The 14,161-nt window shown below is 44.7% G+C and overlaps 1 protein-coding gene across 3 annotated transcripts in view; it reads left to right on the top strand.

Moving 5' to 3' along the window:
- Positions 1-14,161, top strand: part of fndc3a (fibronectin type III domain containing 3A) — a 235,403-nt gene that overhangs the window by 36,389 nt on the left and 184,853 nt on the right. For all 3 annotated transcript variants that reach the window (XR_010018366.1, XM_063051121.1, XM_063051120.1), the window contains exon 2: positions 3,110-3,243. Coding sequence is in view for 2 of the 3 variants with exons in the window: in XM_063051121.1 (XP_062907191.1) it covers positions 3,151-3,243 (93 nt within the window). In the remaining variant the exon portion in view is untranslated. The remainder of the gene's footprint in view (positions 1-3,109; positions 3,244-14,161) is intronic.

Here is a 14,161-nt window from a genome sequence, read left to right as displayed (position 1 = left end):
ACCATTCTTCTGTACAAAACTGTTTCAGTTCATAGGTAATTCTGGGATACCTTGCATGAACTGCCCTCTTCAGGTCATGGCATAGCACCTCAACTGAGTTGTGATCTGGGCTGTGCCTTGGCCATTACAAAACATGAATTTTCTCCTTTAAACTATTCTGTTGTTGATTTACTTTTGTGTTTCGGAACATTGTCTTGTTGCATCATCCAACTTCAGTTAAGCTTCAGGTGATAGACTGCCACCCTGACATCTTCTGTAAAGTGTCTTGATACAATTTTGAATTCATTGTTCCCCCAACAATTGCAAACTGTCCAGACCCTGAGGCAGCAAAGTAGTCCCAAAGCATGATGCTTCTTGCCACCGTGTTTCACAGTTGGGATGAGGTTTTGCAGTGCCCTTTTTCCTCCAAACATAGCGGTGTGCATTTCTGCCAAAAAGTTCAACTTTTGGCTCATCTGTGGCAGAACATTGTCCCAGAAGCATTGTGGAACATCCAGATGGTCTTTTGAGATGAGCAGTGGTTTCCTTCATGGTGTCTCCACGAACACCAGTTTTGTTCAGTGTTTCTCTTATAGTGGACATACGAACAGAGACTTTAGCAAGTTCTGGAGACTTCTGCAGGTCTTTTGCTGTTACCCTTGGGCTCTTTTTCACCTCCTTCAGCATTGCACATTGAGCTCTTTGCAGGACACCCACCCCTAGGAAGAGTAGCAACGGTACTGAATTTCCTCCATTTGTAGACAGTTTGTCTTTCTGTAGACTGATGAACATGAAGGTCTTTAAAAATGCTTTTGTAGCCTTTTCCAGTTTAATGTATCTCTACAATTCTTCTAAGATCCTCTGAAAACTTTTTGATCGAGGCATGGTGCACATAAACATCTTTCTATTGAAGAGGAGGTTATGTCTTTTTTATAGGTTAGGGCACCTCGACAACCCACACCTCCAATCTTATCTCATTGATTGAAACACCTGACTCCAAATAGCTTTTGTAGAGGGCATTACTCTAGAGGTGCACATACTTTTTTGAACCTAGACTCTGATTGTTTAAATGGTGTACTCAGTATTGATGAGAAGTACAACTGTTTGTGTGCAATTAGTTTAGGCAGATTGTGTTTGTCTATTATTGTGACTTAGGTGAAGTTCAGACACATTTTATGAGTAATTAATGCAGAAAACCAGGTAATTGCAAAGGGTTCACAAATTGTTTCTTGCAACTGTATATGAATTATTTCTATATATTTGTAATTGTAGATTAGTTCTCTTGTTACATCTTTAGATCTGATGTCAGCTGATGAATTAACAAAATCTATTAAAGATGAGAACAGTTCCAACTGACATGGGAGGTTGTCGCTAAATGGAGCTTAGTTGAATCTTTGCTGAAGTAGAAGTGGTGATGGATAGAACTGTTTAGGATGGAAAGGATTTCATGTGGACCAAAAATCTGAAATCACCTGAAATAGCAATATTGCAGTGGAAAAATCATGGATTAAAGTAAATCGAGTGGGCAAAATGGGAAGAGAGCATTAAAATGAAATATTAGGGGAACAGGAGTTGAAACCTTATTAGGTATAATAGAGCTTCCTATTTGTGTTCTTTGCAGGGGACTTCCAGTGGGTTTGGAAGTACTAAATCTTCAAAAGAGATGAGTTTCTGGGAGGTATTGGCTTAATCTTTTGTATTGCAAACATGGTTCAGACGTTTGTCAAGAACATGCAGGTATCGTTAAGGTAACACCTGTAGTTTTAGTACACTTGATAAGCCTGGAATTAGAACTGAGGAAGCCAAGAACCACATTTTTAGAGGGAAGCCTATGCATTGAGTTGAAAAATTATAATGATCACTTTCTGAACTTTGAGGAAAAAAGAGAATGATGTGTCACATAGAAATCCAGAGGTTTGGTGAAGGCAGGAGACTGAAGTATCAAATATGCAGGATCGCGGGATTTCCCCCAAAACCAAAGGGGGAGTAATGGAAATGAAAACAGCAATAGCTGAAAAGCTTAGTATCATATTTACCATGCATTTTGTTGAAATGGGAATCTTGACAGATGAGCTGTTTTTTGTCGCTGATTGAACTTAGAATATTGACCAGTACAGCACAAGAACAATGTTGTGCTAGACTAACTAAATTAGTAATTAGATGTCCCACTAAAGTAGTCCCTTCTGCCTACACAATGTCCATGTTGTTCCCTTTCCTGCACATTTATGCACTTATCTAAGAGCCACTTGAATGCCTCTGTCACATTGCTTCCACCAGCACCCAAGGCAGCGCATTCCAGACACCCACCACTCTTTTGTGTAAAACAAACCAACCTCACACATCTCCTTTGAATTTACTCTTTCTCATCTTAAACACTTGCCCTAGAATTAGACATTTCAACCATGGGAAAGCAGTTAATTTTGATCAAAGAAACACCAGAGTAATGCTTTAAAAAGAATATTAGAATAAGAGAAAGGTCCAAGAGGAAGACATATCAAGCAGTAATTCTAAAGCAGAATACTGCAGCTGCAGAAAATGCTCATCAGGTCAGGCAGCATTGGTGTAGGGAGAAAAGTTTCAGGTCAGTAATCTTTCAGCAGAAGATAGATAGGTACCCAGGAACTTCAAACTTCAAAAATTTGTGTCCTGAAATTAGGGGGAATTTTTTTTGTCCAATAGGTATAAACTAAACTAACATTGTTGAAGAGATATTGATGTGGAGATGAAGTTTCCTGCTTTGTTTAATTTTTAGCTTTTACTTACTAAAGATAGAACGTAGGCATGTTAGCTTTGGAAATAGGCGATGTTGGTAATCTCTCAGCTGCCGTGCTGCTCCTGGCAACTTTTAGGGGAGGGGCCTAGTCGGGTTTTGCAGCATGGGAGCAGTTTTATAAGATGGAATTCTACCTGTAATGAGCAAAGAGTAATGTGGAGGGCTTTTTCAAGATTTGGACGAGGTACGTCTGCAGTAAATTCAAAAGGTCTCAATGATATCAGGATTTGAACCATGGAAAGGGGCTGATATGAGAGAAGGGTCTCCAATTTCTTAAATTGATAGATAGCATGAACCATTTTTGAATCTTGAAAGTAATCAAATCAGATTTAAAATACTGTCTTTCTTTTAAACCAGGAGTAGGAAGAAGAAACCAGTCTGTGGCTATACTTCTGATAATGGCAGAAAATCCACCACCACTTGACGCAACCTCGCTTCTCAATGTTGATTTGTCTCTTCTACCTCCTCTAGTGAATGGAGACGGGACGCAGGTGAGCAATGCCGTAAAACATCCTCAAGGTTTTGTAAACTACTTCACAACTTTTTAATTAGCTTCTTAAATTATCTTACAGTAAACATTGGGTTTTGTTTGCTTGAAATTCTTTTACTTTTTAACTACTATTGATAAAGTTTTGAAAAGAAAACAGGCCATGAAACTAATTTTAACCCTTTGTTTGCTGCACAAAACTTGCGCTGCATGGAGCAATTAATGCATTTCCTGAAAATATAGTGGTTATAGTTACTAGACTGGCTTGCACTCAAAAGGTGTACGAAAAGAGACCTGCCATTCCCAAAGGTTCAATTGAATTTAATTGAATTGAGTGTTCTTTTAATATTGCACATTCATTTGAAAATTGCATAAGCTCTAAAAGGTATAGCTAGACTTAAGAAATTCACAAACAACAGGAATTCTGCAGATGCTGGAAATTCAAGCAACACACATAAAAGTTGTTGGTGAAGGCAGCAGGCCAAGCAGCATCTCTAGGAAGAGGTACAGTCGACGTTTCAGGCCGTGACTCAGTCCTGACGAAGGGTCTCGGCCTGAAACGTCGACTGTACCTCTTCCTAGAGATGCTGCCTGGCCTGCTGCGTTCACCAGCAACTTTTACGTGTGTTGCTTAAGAAATTCACATCATGATTGTCCTGGGTTGGAGAGAGACGGTGGGGGGGTGGGGGGGACGCGGGGAGAGAGATGTGTATCCCAGTTTTTGTCAAAGGACATGATATTCCATACCAGGGCAGTATATTAGCAAGGGGAACTGGAGTCCAGCTACAGCCATTGCATTAAAGAACTGACAGATGGTGTTTCTAGCTGTGCCACCCAGCTATGAGAATTGCCGCTCTTTAGAGCATTGCAGAATTTCATAACTTCGAGATATGTCAGGGTGAATCACAAATCACTGAAAACAGTAATACCAGGCTGTTTCAGTAATTGGATCTGAAGTTTGTTTTTCTGATGTGCTATGATTCTGAAAAGAAATACGAAAGATTATTTGACATTAGAATGCTTTTGGCTGATTATTGATGAAACTGCTGAGGCACCCTTTGAATCTCAGCAGCATAATGTTGGAAACAGTAGTCTTTATCTGATTAATCTCCATTCATTTTGGAAGCTCTTAAAACCCAAACCCTCTTATTCCACAAACATTTCTGCTCAGCTTTCTATATGGGAGTAACTTTCACTTTTTCTTAAAGGCCCATTGACTTCTCTAATGTGGTTATTCTTTATGAACTGTGCATATTGATCAGACATTATTAAGCCCAGCAGAATCATTTTTACTGCCAGGAGAAGGGGCAAAGGAAAGGTTACTGGTGTCTTAAAAGCAATCACTTTGGGCAGATGAGGCTCATCATCCATAGTTGGCAGCTGCTTTGTGGCTACACACCACTATGTTTGGAGGGCTTCTAAAGTAAGCACCGAGGAAAAATCCATAGCTGGAGTCCTAAGGCAGTGCCAAGTTGAATTAAACGCTGGCTGGCAATTCTTTTGACACCGCTGGTGACAAATGGTCTCTGCCATTCCTTTGGATTCATTGACTGTGTCAAGAGGGGGAGCCTGCTACATGGGCAACAACTTGCTCTCTATATTGTACTGCCCTGGCTTACATAGAAGCATAGAAAACCTACAGCACAGTACAGGCCCTTCGGCCCACAAAGCTGTGCCGAACCTGTCCTTACCTGAAAAATTACCTAGGGTTACACTTAGCCCTCCATTTTTCTGAGCTCCATAGAGCTGTCCAGGAGTCTCTTAAAAGACCCTATCATATCCGCATCCACCACCGTCACTGGCAGCCCATTCCACGCACTCACCGCTCTCTGCATAAAAAAAAACTTACCCCTGACATCTCCTCCGGAGCTACTTCCAAGCACCTTAAAATTGTGCCCTCTCGTGAAAGCCATTTCAGCCCTGGGAAAACGCCTCTGACTATCCACACGATCAATGCCTCTCATCATCTTATACACCTCTATCAGGTCACCTCTCATCCTCCATTGCTCCAAGGAAAAAAGGCCGAGTTCACTCAACCTATTTTCATAAGGCATGCTCCCCAAACCAAGCAACATTCTTGTAAATCTCCTCTGCACCCTTTCTATGGTTTCCACATCCTTCCTGTAGTGAGGTGACCAGAACTGAGCACAGTACTCCAAGTACGGTCTGACCAGGGTCCTATATAGCTGCAACATTACCTCTCGGCTCCTAAACACAATCCCATGATTGATGAAGGCCAATGCACCGTATGCTTTCTTAACCACAGAGTCAACCTGCACAGCAGCCTTGAGTGTCCTGTGGACTCGGACCCCAAGATCCCTCTGATCCTCCACACTGCCAAGAGTCTTACCATTAATACTATATTCTGCCATCATATTTGATGTACCAAAATGAACCACCTCACACTTATCTGGGTTGAACTCCATCTGCCACTTCTCAGTCCATTTTTGCATCATAACGATGCCCGTTGTAACCTCAGACAACCCTCCACACTATCCACAATACCCCCAACCTTTGTGTTGTCAACAAATTTACTAACCCATCCCTCCACTTCTTTATTCAGGTCATTTATAAAAATCACGAAGAGTAGCGGTCCCAGAACAGATCCCTGAGGCACACCATTGGTGATTGACCTCCATGCAGAATATGACCTGTCTACAACCACTCTTTGACTTCTGTAGGCAAGCCATTTCTGGATCCACAAAGCAATTTCCCCTTGGATCCCATGCCTCCTTGCTTTCTCAATAAGCCTTGCATGGGGTACATTGTCAAATGCTTTGCTGAAATCTATATACACTACATCTACTGCTTTACCATCATCAATGTGTTTAGTGACGTCCTCAAAAAATTCAATCAAGCTCGTAAGGCATTACCTGCCTTTCACAAAGCCATGCTGACCATTCCTAATCACTTGTTACATATACCTGTTAGGGGCCATTCTCCAGTTACCTCATAAGGTAACCGTAGCCTTCAGCCAGGAGCAGATGTCATCAGGTGGTTCCCAACCTTCAACGAGTGTTTCGACCCTTAACCACGACACTCTCCAGTTGGTGGGCTGGCAGTGGTGGCCAAATCACTGCCCATCAGCTCCTGGCTTCCAGCTCCCCTCCTCTCGCTTACTCCAAATCCAACAAGAAGCTCGTTCTGCCTCTTCCCCCATCCTACAAGCTGCTTGTTTTTTGCTCCTTTCGTCCAGACCCAGATCTGACAACAACCGCCATGCTGATTTGGCTGGGAAACCTCTGCAGCCGATCTCCACAGGGAACAACCATGCCTGCCATCCCTTGTCTTTACACTCCTGCAGTAAGGGCTGGTACTTCAAGGCCTTTCTCTCGTGGGCCTCTTCCCGTCCCTCCTCCCACGGCACAATCAACTCAACCAGAATTATTTTCTTGTCTTTGGTTGACCACAGTACGATGTCCGGGCGTAGGGTTGTGTGCACCACATCCGGGAACTGCAACCTCCTTCCCACATCGACCCTCATCTCCCAGGACCTGGTCGTTAGCAGCAGATTGGGCTTTGGTTGTTTGGTTACGAAAGGCCTAGCTCCCTCTTTGATGAAGGTGATGGCCTTCCTCAAATCTGTGCCAGCCGTCCTCTTCTTGTATCTCTCCCGCTCCAGTGTGTCAGCAAGAGCCAGAAGCACCTTATCATGGCGCCACCTATACCGTCCTTGAGTTAGAGCTGTTTTACACCCGGACAGTGTATGAGCCGGTGTCCCCTTTTGACCACAGAGCTTACAGTTCGGGTCCTCTCTCATCCCCCATGTGTACAGATGTAATGGGGAAGGAAGGGTGTCATACATGGATCACAGGAGGAAGGAAATACGGAAGGGCTCCAGTCTCCATAACTCTGCCCATGAGATCTTGCGCATTTTGTCCAGGCACCCTGGGACCCTTGTTCCACTGCCTTTGAAATCTGCTTCTCTTCCTCACAGATCCATACTGCTGCCTGTATCATGTCTCGCCTGTTCCTTATGCTTGTGTTTCCCCACTTCTGGAAGTGAACCGAGCCGAGGCCTTGCCGCCCAACGCAGGGGTTGCCGATGATATCTCGCAGCTTCAGGCGACACACTGCCTCCTCCACAGCTGCACTGGCTGCCCACTTGCGCCCAGATCTGGTTGTAATGCCTGCTTGCTTTACCAGGACGTCACTGGAATCTCTCAAGCTTAATAAAGCTGTGCATTTTGCCACCTTGAATTCCACCACAACAGATGACAGGGGAAGCTGCAGTTGCCCAGAACGAATGTAGAGGTCCACTGAAGAGAAGCTTGGGCGAACTCCCCACCATCTCCGCAGGTGCTTGTTGGTTTTCCTCTTGATGCCCTCTACGACAGTCATGGGAAACTCATAAAGTGTGAAGAGCCAGAGAAGCCTGGGCAGAATGCCATATTGGTACAGCCAGGTCTTGAATTTACCTGGAGGTCCGGATTTGTCGATCTTCTTCAGCCATTCGTCTGTCTGCTTCACAGCAATGGTGACATTGGCCCCATCTGTTAGTGACACATTAAACCACTTCCCCAAGCATTTTATCGGGTTATCTTCGATGGAAGGGATGACCTTCCTGAACCTGGAGGCTAAACTTGCTAGTAACTTTGCCCTTTCTCTCCTCCATGCACCTGGACTTCTTAGCCTTGAAGGACATCCTCGCCCAAGTGGCTACCTTACCCAGAGTTTCCAATGCCCATCTTGCTTGGACATGTGACACAGTTGTTATAGTGATGTTGTCCATGAACCCTCGTAGAGCCGGCTGAACAATGCCTGACTCCAGCATCGGGCCGTGGGTTACATCTTCTGCTGCTGATAATAGGAGGTTCGTTCCCATAATAAATAGGATGGGGGAGATGGTGCACCCTGTTGGAATCCCTTTCTGGAGGTCCTGCCAGCTAGTTGTGAAATGGGCTGATATAAATCTGAGTTTGAATCCTCCTAGGTAGCTGGTGATCATGTCTCGAATAGTCAGTGGGATGTAGTAGTGGTCGAGTCCTTCTAGGGTGAGGTCATGTGGAATAGACCCGTAGGCGTTCACGAGGTCTAACCAGACAACTGTTAGGTGGCCTTTTTCCTGCTTGGCCTCATGGATCAAATGGCTAATCATTGAGGTGTGTTCCAGACACCCCGAAAAGCCTGGAATACCGCCTTTCTGGATGGATGTGTTGATATAGCGGTTCTGCGTCATGTAAGAAATCAACCTTCTTGCGAGCACAGAAAAGAAAATCTTACATTCCACATCCGGGGAGAAATTGTTCTAAACTGGGCAATTGTGGAGGAAACCTCTCCCTTTGGAATAAAGCATCCCTCTGCCAATTTCCAACTCGATGGAATGGTACCTTTGGCCCAGATCTTTCTCATGACCTTCCACAGCCTCCGAAGAAGCTTTGGGCATTTCTTTTACACCTTATGAGGTATGCCGCTTGGGCCTGGGGCAGCTGATGCTTTAACTTTCCAGATGATGTCCTGGATTTCCTGCCACGTAGGTTCCTTCACATTCAGCTCAATTGATGGATTTTCCGGTCTACGCATAGCCCGATTGGTCCCTAGTCCCTGACCCCTCCATGGGTCGCTGTGTGCCTCCCGCAGGAACTCGCTCTACCTCTGGCTTCGAGCTGAATAGTATACCAGATTTTTGTTGGCCGAGAAGAGTCCTGGTGAAGCTGAATGGACCTCTCACAAACTGCGCTCGCCTTTTCTCTTTCTTCCTTCTTTGCTGTCGCAGATGTTCCGCCCTCCGGAGTTTGCACAGCTTTTCCCGCAGCATACTGGTTAAGTCCTTGATACCTTCTTTTTCGGCTGGTAAGCTGGTTTTAAACCTCTTGTTGAGCGCCTTTAATTCGCCTCTCAAGCGACGAATCTCCGTTTCCCTTCTATTTGGTTGCCGCGGTAACTCCGGCTGGCCTTTCCGCTCCATTGGGCCAAATCGTTCCTTGGCTAGATTGTACGCTATGGCTGTGAGTAGTCGATCTTTCTGTGTATTGGACCTGCTAAGGCAACTTCCAGGATGCCGTCTAGATCATCATGGAACTGCATCCAGGCGACGTTGTCTGATGATCTAGGCCATTTGATCCTGTTTTCCCTTGACGAATGGATTGGGGTAGCCGAAGAGAAACTCACTAGGTCTGTTGTGCGGTGCTGAGGCGACCCAAGTGCGGAGAGATCTTCAGCTCTGTGGGGTGCTTCCTGGCTGGATTTCTCCTTCGTCTCACCGGCCACTAAGTCCGTGCGCTGCACTTGGGTCACCATTGATCCACATCTAGACTTGCTCTGGTGTATCTTGAGCCCTCTGATGTTTTTGCAGACTTTCCCACAATGACACCTTACTGTGAATTCCTCTCCAGTCAGTGCTGTTTGCTTCAGCTTCCTCGTAGTCATGTTTCCTGTCCTGGCTGTTGCCGGTATGACCATCCTGTTGAGTCTCTCATCCTCCCCCACTCTTGGGAGACTCGGGGGGGTATTGCTCGTCATGTTCAGTCGTAGCTTGAGTGGTGCCCTCTTGCGAGTGCTGCCCACAAGGTTGCTAGCCTAGTGAGCCCGTGCCAGTCTTTCCTGGAGGTCAGCTGTCTCTCCAGCGTCACCGACCTTCCTCGGTCATATTATACCTTTCCAAAAGTTCATAAATCCTGCCTCTCAGGGATCTTCTCCATCAGCTTACCAACCACTGAAGTAAGACTCACTGGTCTATAATTTCCTGGGCTGTCTCTACTCCCTTTCCCGAACACTGGAACAACATCCACAGCCCTCCAATCCTCCAGAACCTCTCCATTGATGATGCAAAGATCATCGCCAGAGGCTCAGCAATCTCTTCCCTTGCCTCCCACAGTAGCCTGGGGTACATCTTGTCCAGTCCCGGTGAGTTATCCAACTTGATACTTTCCAAAAGCTCCTGCACAGCTTCTTTCTTAATGTCTACATGCTCAAGCTTTTCAGTCCGCTGTAAGTCATCCCTACAATCGCCAAGATCCTTTTCCGTAGTGAATACTAAGGCAAAGTACTCATTAAGTACCTCTGCTATCTCCTCCGGTTCCGTACACACTTTTCCACTATCACATTTGATTGGTCCTATTCTCTCACATCTTATCCTCTTGCTCTTAACATACTCGTAGAATGCCTTTGGGGTTTTCCTTAATCCTGTCCGCCAAGGCCTTCTCATGGCCCCTCTGGCTCTTCTAATTTCTTTCTTGAGCTCCTTCCTGCTAGCCTTATAATCTTCTAGCTCTCTATCATTACCTAGCTTTTTGAGCCTTTCGTAGTCTCTTCTTTTCTTTTTGACTATAATTACAACAGCCCTTTGTACACCATGGTTCCTGTACCCTACCATTGTTTCCCTGTCTCATTGGAACATACCTATGCAGAACTCCATGTGAATATCCCCTGAACATTTGCCATATTTCGTCCGTACATTTCCCTGAGAACATTTGTTCCCAATTTATGCTTCCAAGTTCCTGCCTGATAGCCTCATATTTCCCCTTACTCCAATTAAATGCTTTCCTAACTTGTCTGTTCCTATCCCTCTCTATGGTAAAGGAGATAGAGTTGTGATCACTGTCTCCAAAATGCTCTTCCACTGAGAGATTTGACACCTGACCAGCTTCATTTCCCAATACCAGATCAAGTACAGCCTCTCCTCTTGTAGGCTTATCTACATATTGTGTCAAGAAACCTTCTTGAACACACCTAACAAACTCCACCCCATCTCAATCCCTCGCTTCAGGGACATGCCATTCGATATTTGGGAAATTAAAATCTCCCACCACAATAACCCTATTGTTATTATTACACCTTTCTAGAATCTGTCTCCCTATCTGTTCCTGGATGTCCTTGTTACCATTGGGTGGTCAATAAAAAACATCCAGTAGAGTTATTGACCCCTTCCTGTTTCTACCTTCCACCCATAGAGACTCCGTAGACAATTCCTCCATGACTTCCTCCTTTTCTATGGCCGTGACACTATCCCTGATCAACAGTGCCACGCCCCCACCTCCCCTCCCTGTCCTTTCTGAAACATCTAAAGCTTGGCATATCATTGTAGACAGCTCAGATGCACCATCCATGGTCGACCCCGATCAATGGAGGGCCTCAAAGGTGACATTATGGCTGAGTTCACTCTTGTCTTGCCTGTTTATTACACTTCACTTTCTAGCAGATATCACTGGTACTGATCAAAAGCAGGATTGGAAAATATGCTGAATCAAGGCAGCATATTGGAGATCTTGAACCAGAATCATGATACTTTGAATGGATAGCAGCATTAAAAAAAACCTATGTGTAGCTCCTTATGAAAATAGAGAAGGAAATAGACTATTCAGCCCTGAAGCCTGCCCCACTACTCAGTATGAGAAATGATTTTCCCCAGACCTTACCTCTTCTGTGCCAGTTTCCCTTAACCATTAGTTGCTCTAATTTTTAAACTTTTTCTTTTAAAAACTTCCAGTGATCCACCCGCCAACAATCCAGGATATAGATTACTAGAGTTTTCCTACCCTCTGCAAGAAATTGTCTCTATGCACTTCAGCTTTTAATAATTGCCCTCTTAACTTGTAATATTGTCCCCTGTTTGAGATTCACACAGAAGTGGAAACATTGCAAAACTTATTATATCATATCAGTATCTTCTATGCCTCAATAAGATCACCTCTCATCCTTCTGATCTCTAAAGAATATAGATCCAATTTTGTTAGCTGCTAGTGATAGGACAACCCTATCATTCAAGCAGCTAACGTACTAACTCTCATTTAGGGTGCTTCCATTGCCAGTATATCTTAAATAAAAGTGATTTCACTAATACCTTGTATGGCTGTACTAAAATCAATCAATCAAATACTTTATACTTTATTGTCGCCAAACAATTGGTCCTAGAACGTACAATCATCACAGCGATATTTGATTCTGCACTTCCCATTCCCTGGATTACAAATATTAAATATTAAAAATAGTTAAAATTAGTAAATATTAAAAATTTAAATTATAAATCATAAATAGAAAATAGAAAAATGGAAAGTAAGGTAGTGCAAAAAAACCGAGAAGCAGGTCTGGATATTTGGAGGGTACGGCCCAGATCCAGGTCAGGATCCATTCAGCAGTCTTATCACAGTTGGAAAGAAGCTGTTCCCAAATCTGACCATACGAGTCTTCAAGCTCCTGAGCCTTCTCCCAGAGGGAAGAGGGACGAAAAATGTGTTGGCTGGGTGGGTCGTGTCCTTGTTTATCCTGGCAGCACTGCCCCAACAGCGTACAGTGTAAAGTGAGTCCACGGACGGAAGATTGGTTTGTGTGATGTGCTGCGCCGTGTTCATGATCTTCTGCAGCTTCTTTCGGTCTAGGTTCTAGAGTGTGGGTGCAGTAGTTTGAACAGTTTTCGATAAAGTTTTGTAGAGTAACTACTCCAAGGGGAAGAATTAAATAGAGATCACCCTGCAGTTTGAGAGGGAGAAGCTAAAACTGGATGTATTGGTATTATAAGTCCATAAGATATAGGAACAGATTTAGGCCATTTGGCCCATCGAGCCTGCCCATCATGGCTGATCCATTTTTCCTCTCAACCCCGATATCCTGCCTTCTCTCTTTATCCATTTATGCCCTGACCAATCAAGAATGTATCAACCTCTGCTTTAAATATACATAAAGACTTGGTCTCACATCTGCCTGTGGCAACAAATTTCACAGATTCACCCTCCTTATCTCTGTTCTGAAAGGAAGTCCCTCCATTCTGAGGCTGTGTCCTCTGGTTTTAGACTCTCCCACACAGGAGACATCCTCTCCACATCCACTGTCTCAAGGCCTTTAACCATTTAATAGGTTTCAATTAGGTCATCCCCGTCCCCCATTCTTCTGAATTCTAGTGAATACAGGCGCAGAGGCATCAAATGATTTTCATATGACAAGCTCATTAATTCTGGAAACATTTTTGTGAACCTCCTTTGAACCTTCTCCAGTTTCAGAAAGTTCTTTCTAAGATAGAGGCCCCAAAAACTGCTCACAGTACTCCCTTGTCCATTCGTCCCCCCAATCCCTCCCCACTGATCCTCCTCCTGGCACCTATCCTTGTAAGCGGAACAAGTGCTACACATGCCCTTACACTTCCTCCCTTACCACCATTCAGGGCCCCAGACAGTCCTTCCAGGTGAGGCAACACTTCACCTGTGAGTCGGCTGGGGTGATATACTGCGTCCGGTGCTCCCGATGTGGCCTTCTATGTATTGGCGAGACCCGACGCAGACTGGGAGATCGTTTTGCTGAATACCTACGCTCTGTCCGCCAGAGAAAGCAGGATCTCCCAGTGGCCACACACTTTAATTCCACATCCCATTCCCATTCTGCCATATCTATCCACGGCCTCCTCTACTGTAAAGATGAAGCCACACTCAGGTTGGAGGAACAACACCTTATATTCCGTCTGGGTAGCCTCCAACCTGATGGCATGAATATTGATTTCTCTAACTTCCGCTAATGCCCCACCTCCCCCTCGTACCCCATCCGTTATTTATATACACAATTCTTTCTCTCTCTCCCTCCCCTTTTTCTCCCTCTGTCCCTCTGACTATACCCCTTGCCCATCCTCTGGGCTCCCCTCCCCTCCCTTTTCCTTCTCCCTGGGCCTCCTGTCCCTTGATCCTCTCATACTCCTTTTGCCAATCACCTGTCCAGCTCTTGGCTCCATCCCTCCCCCTCCTGTCTTCTCCTATCATTTTGGATCTCCCCCTCCCCCTCCCACTTTTAAATCTCTTACTAGCTCTTTCTTCAGTTAGTCCTGACGAAGGGTCTCGGCCAGTAACATCGACTGTACTTCCTCCTAGAGGTGCTACCTGGCCTGCTGCGTTCACCCGCAACTTTGATGTGTGTTGTCACAATACTCTTTAAGTGCTTCACCAGTGCTTTATAAAATCTCAACATTTCATCCTTGCTTTTATATTTTAGTCCTCTTAAAA

Source organism: Mobula hypostoma, chromosome 6 (genome assembly GCF_963921235.1).
Source record: "Mobula hypostoma chromosome 6, sMobHyp1.1, whole genome shotgun sequence".
In the NCBI taxonomy this organism is placed as follows: domain Eukaryota; kingdom Metazoa; phylum Chordata; class Chondrichthyes; order Myliobatiformes; family Myliobatidae; genus Mobula; species Mobula hypostoma.
This window is presented reverse-complemented; position numbering and strand designations above follow the sequence as displayed.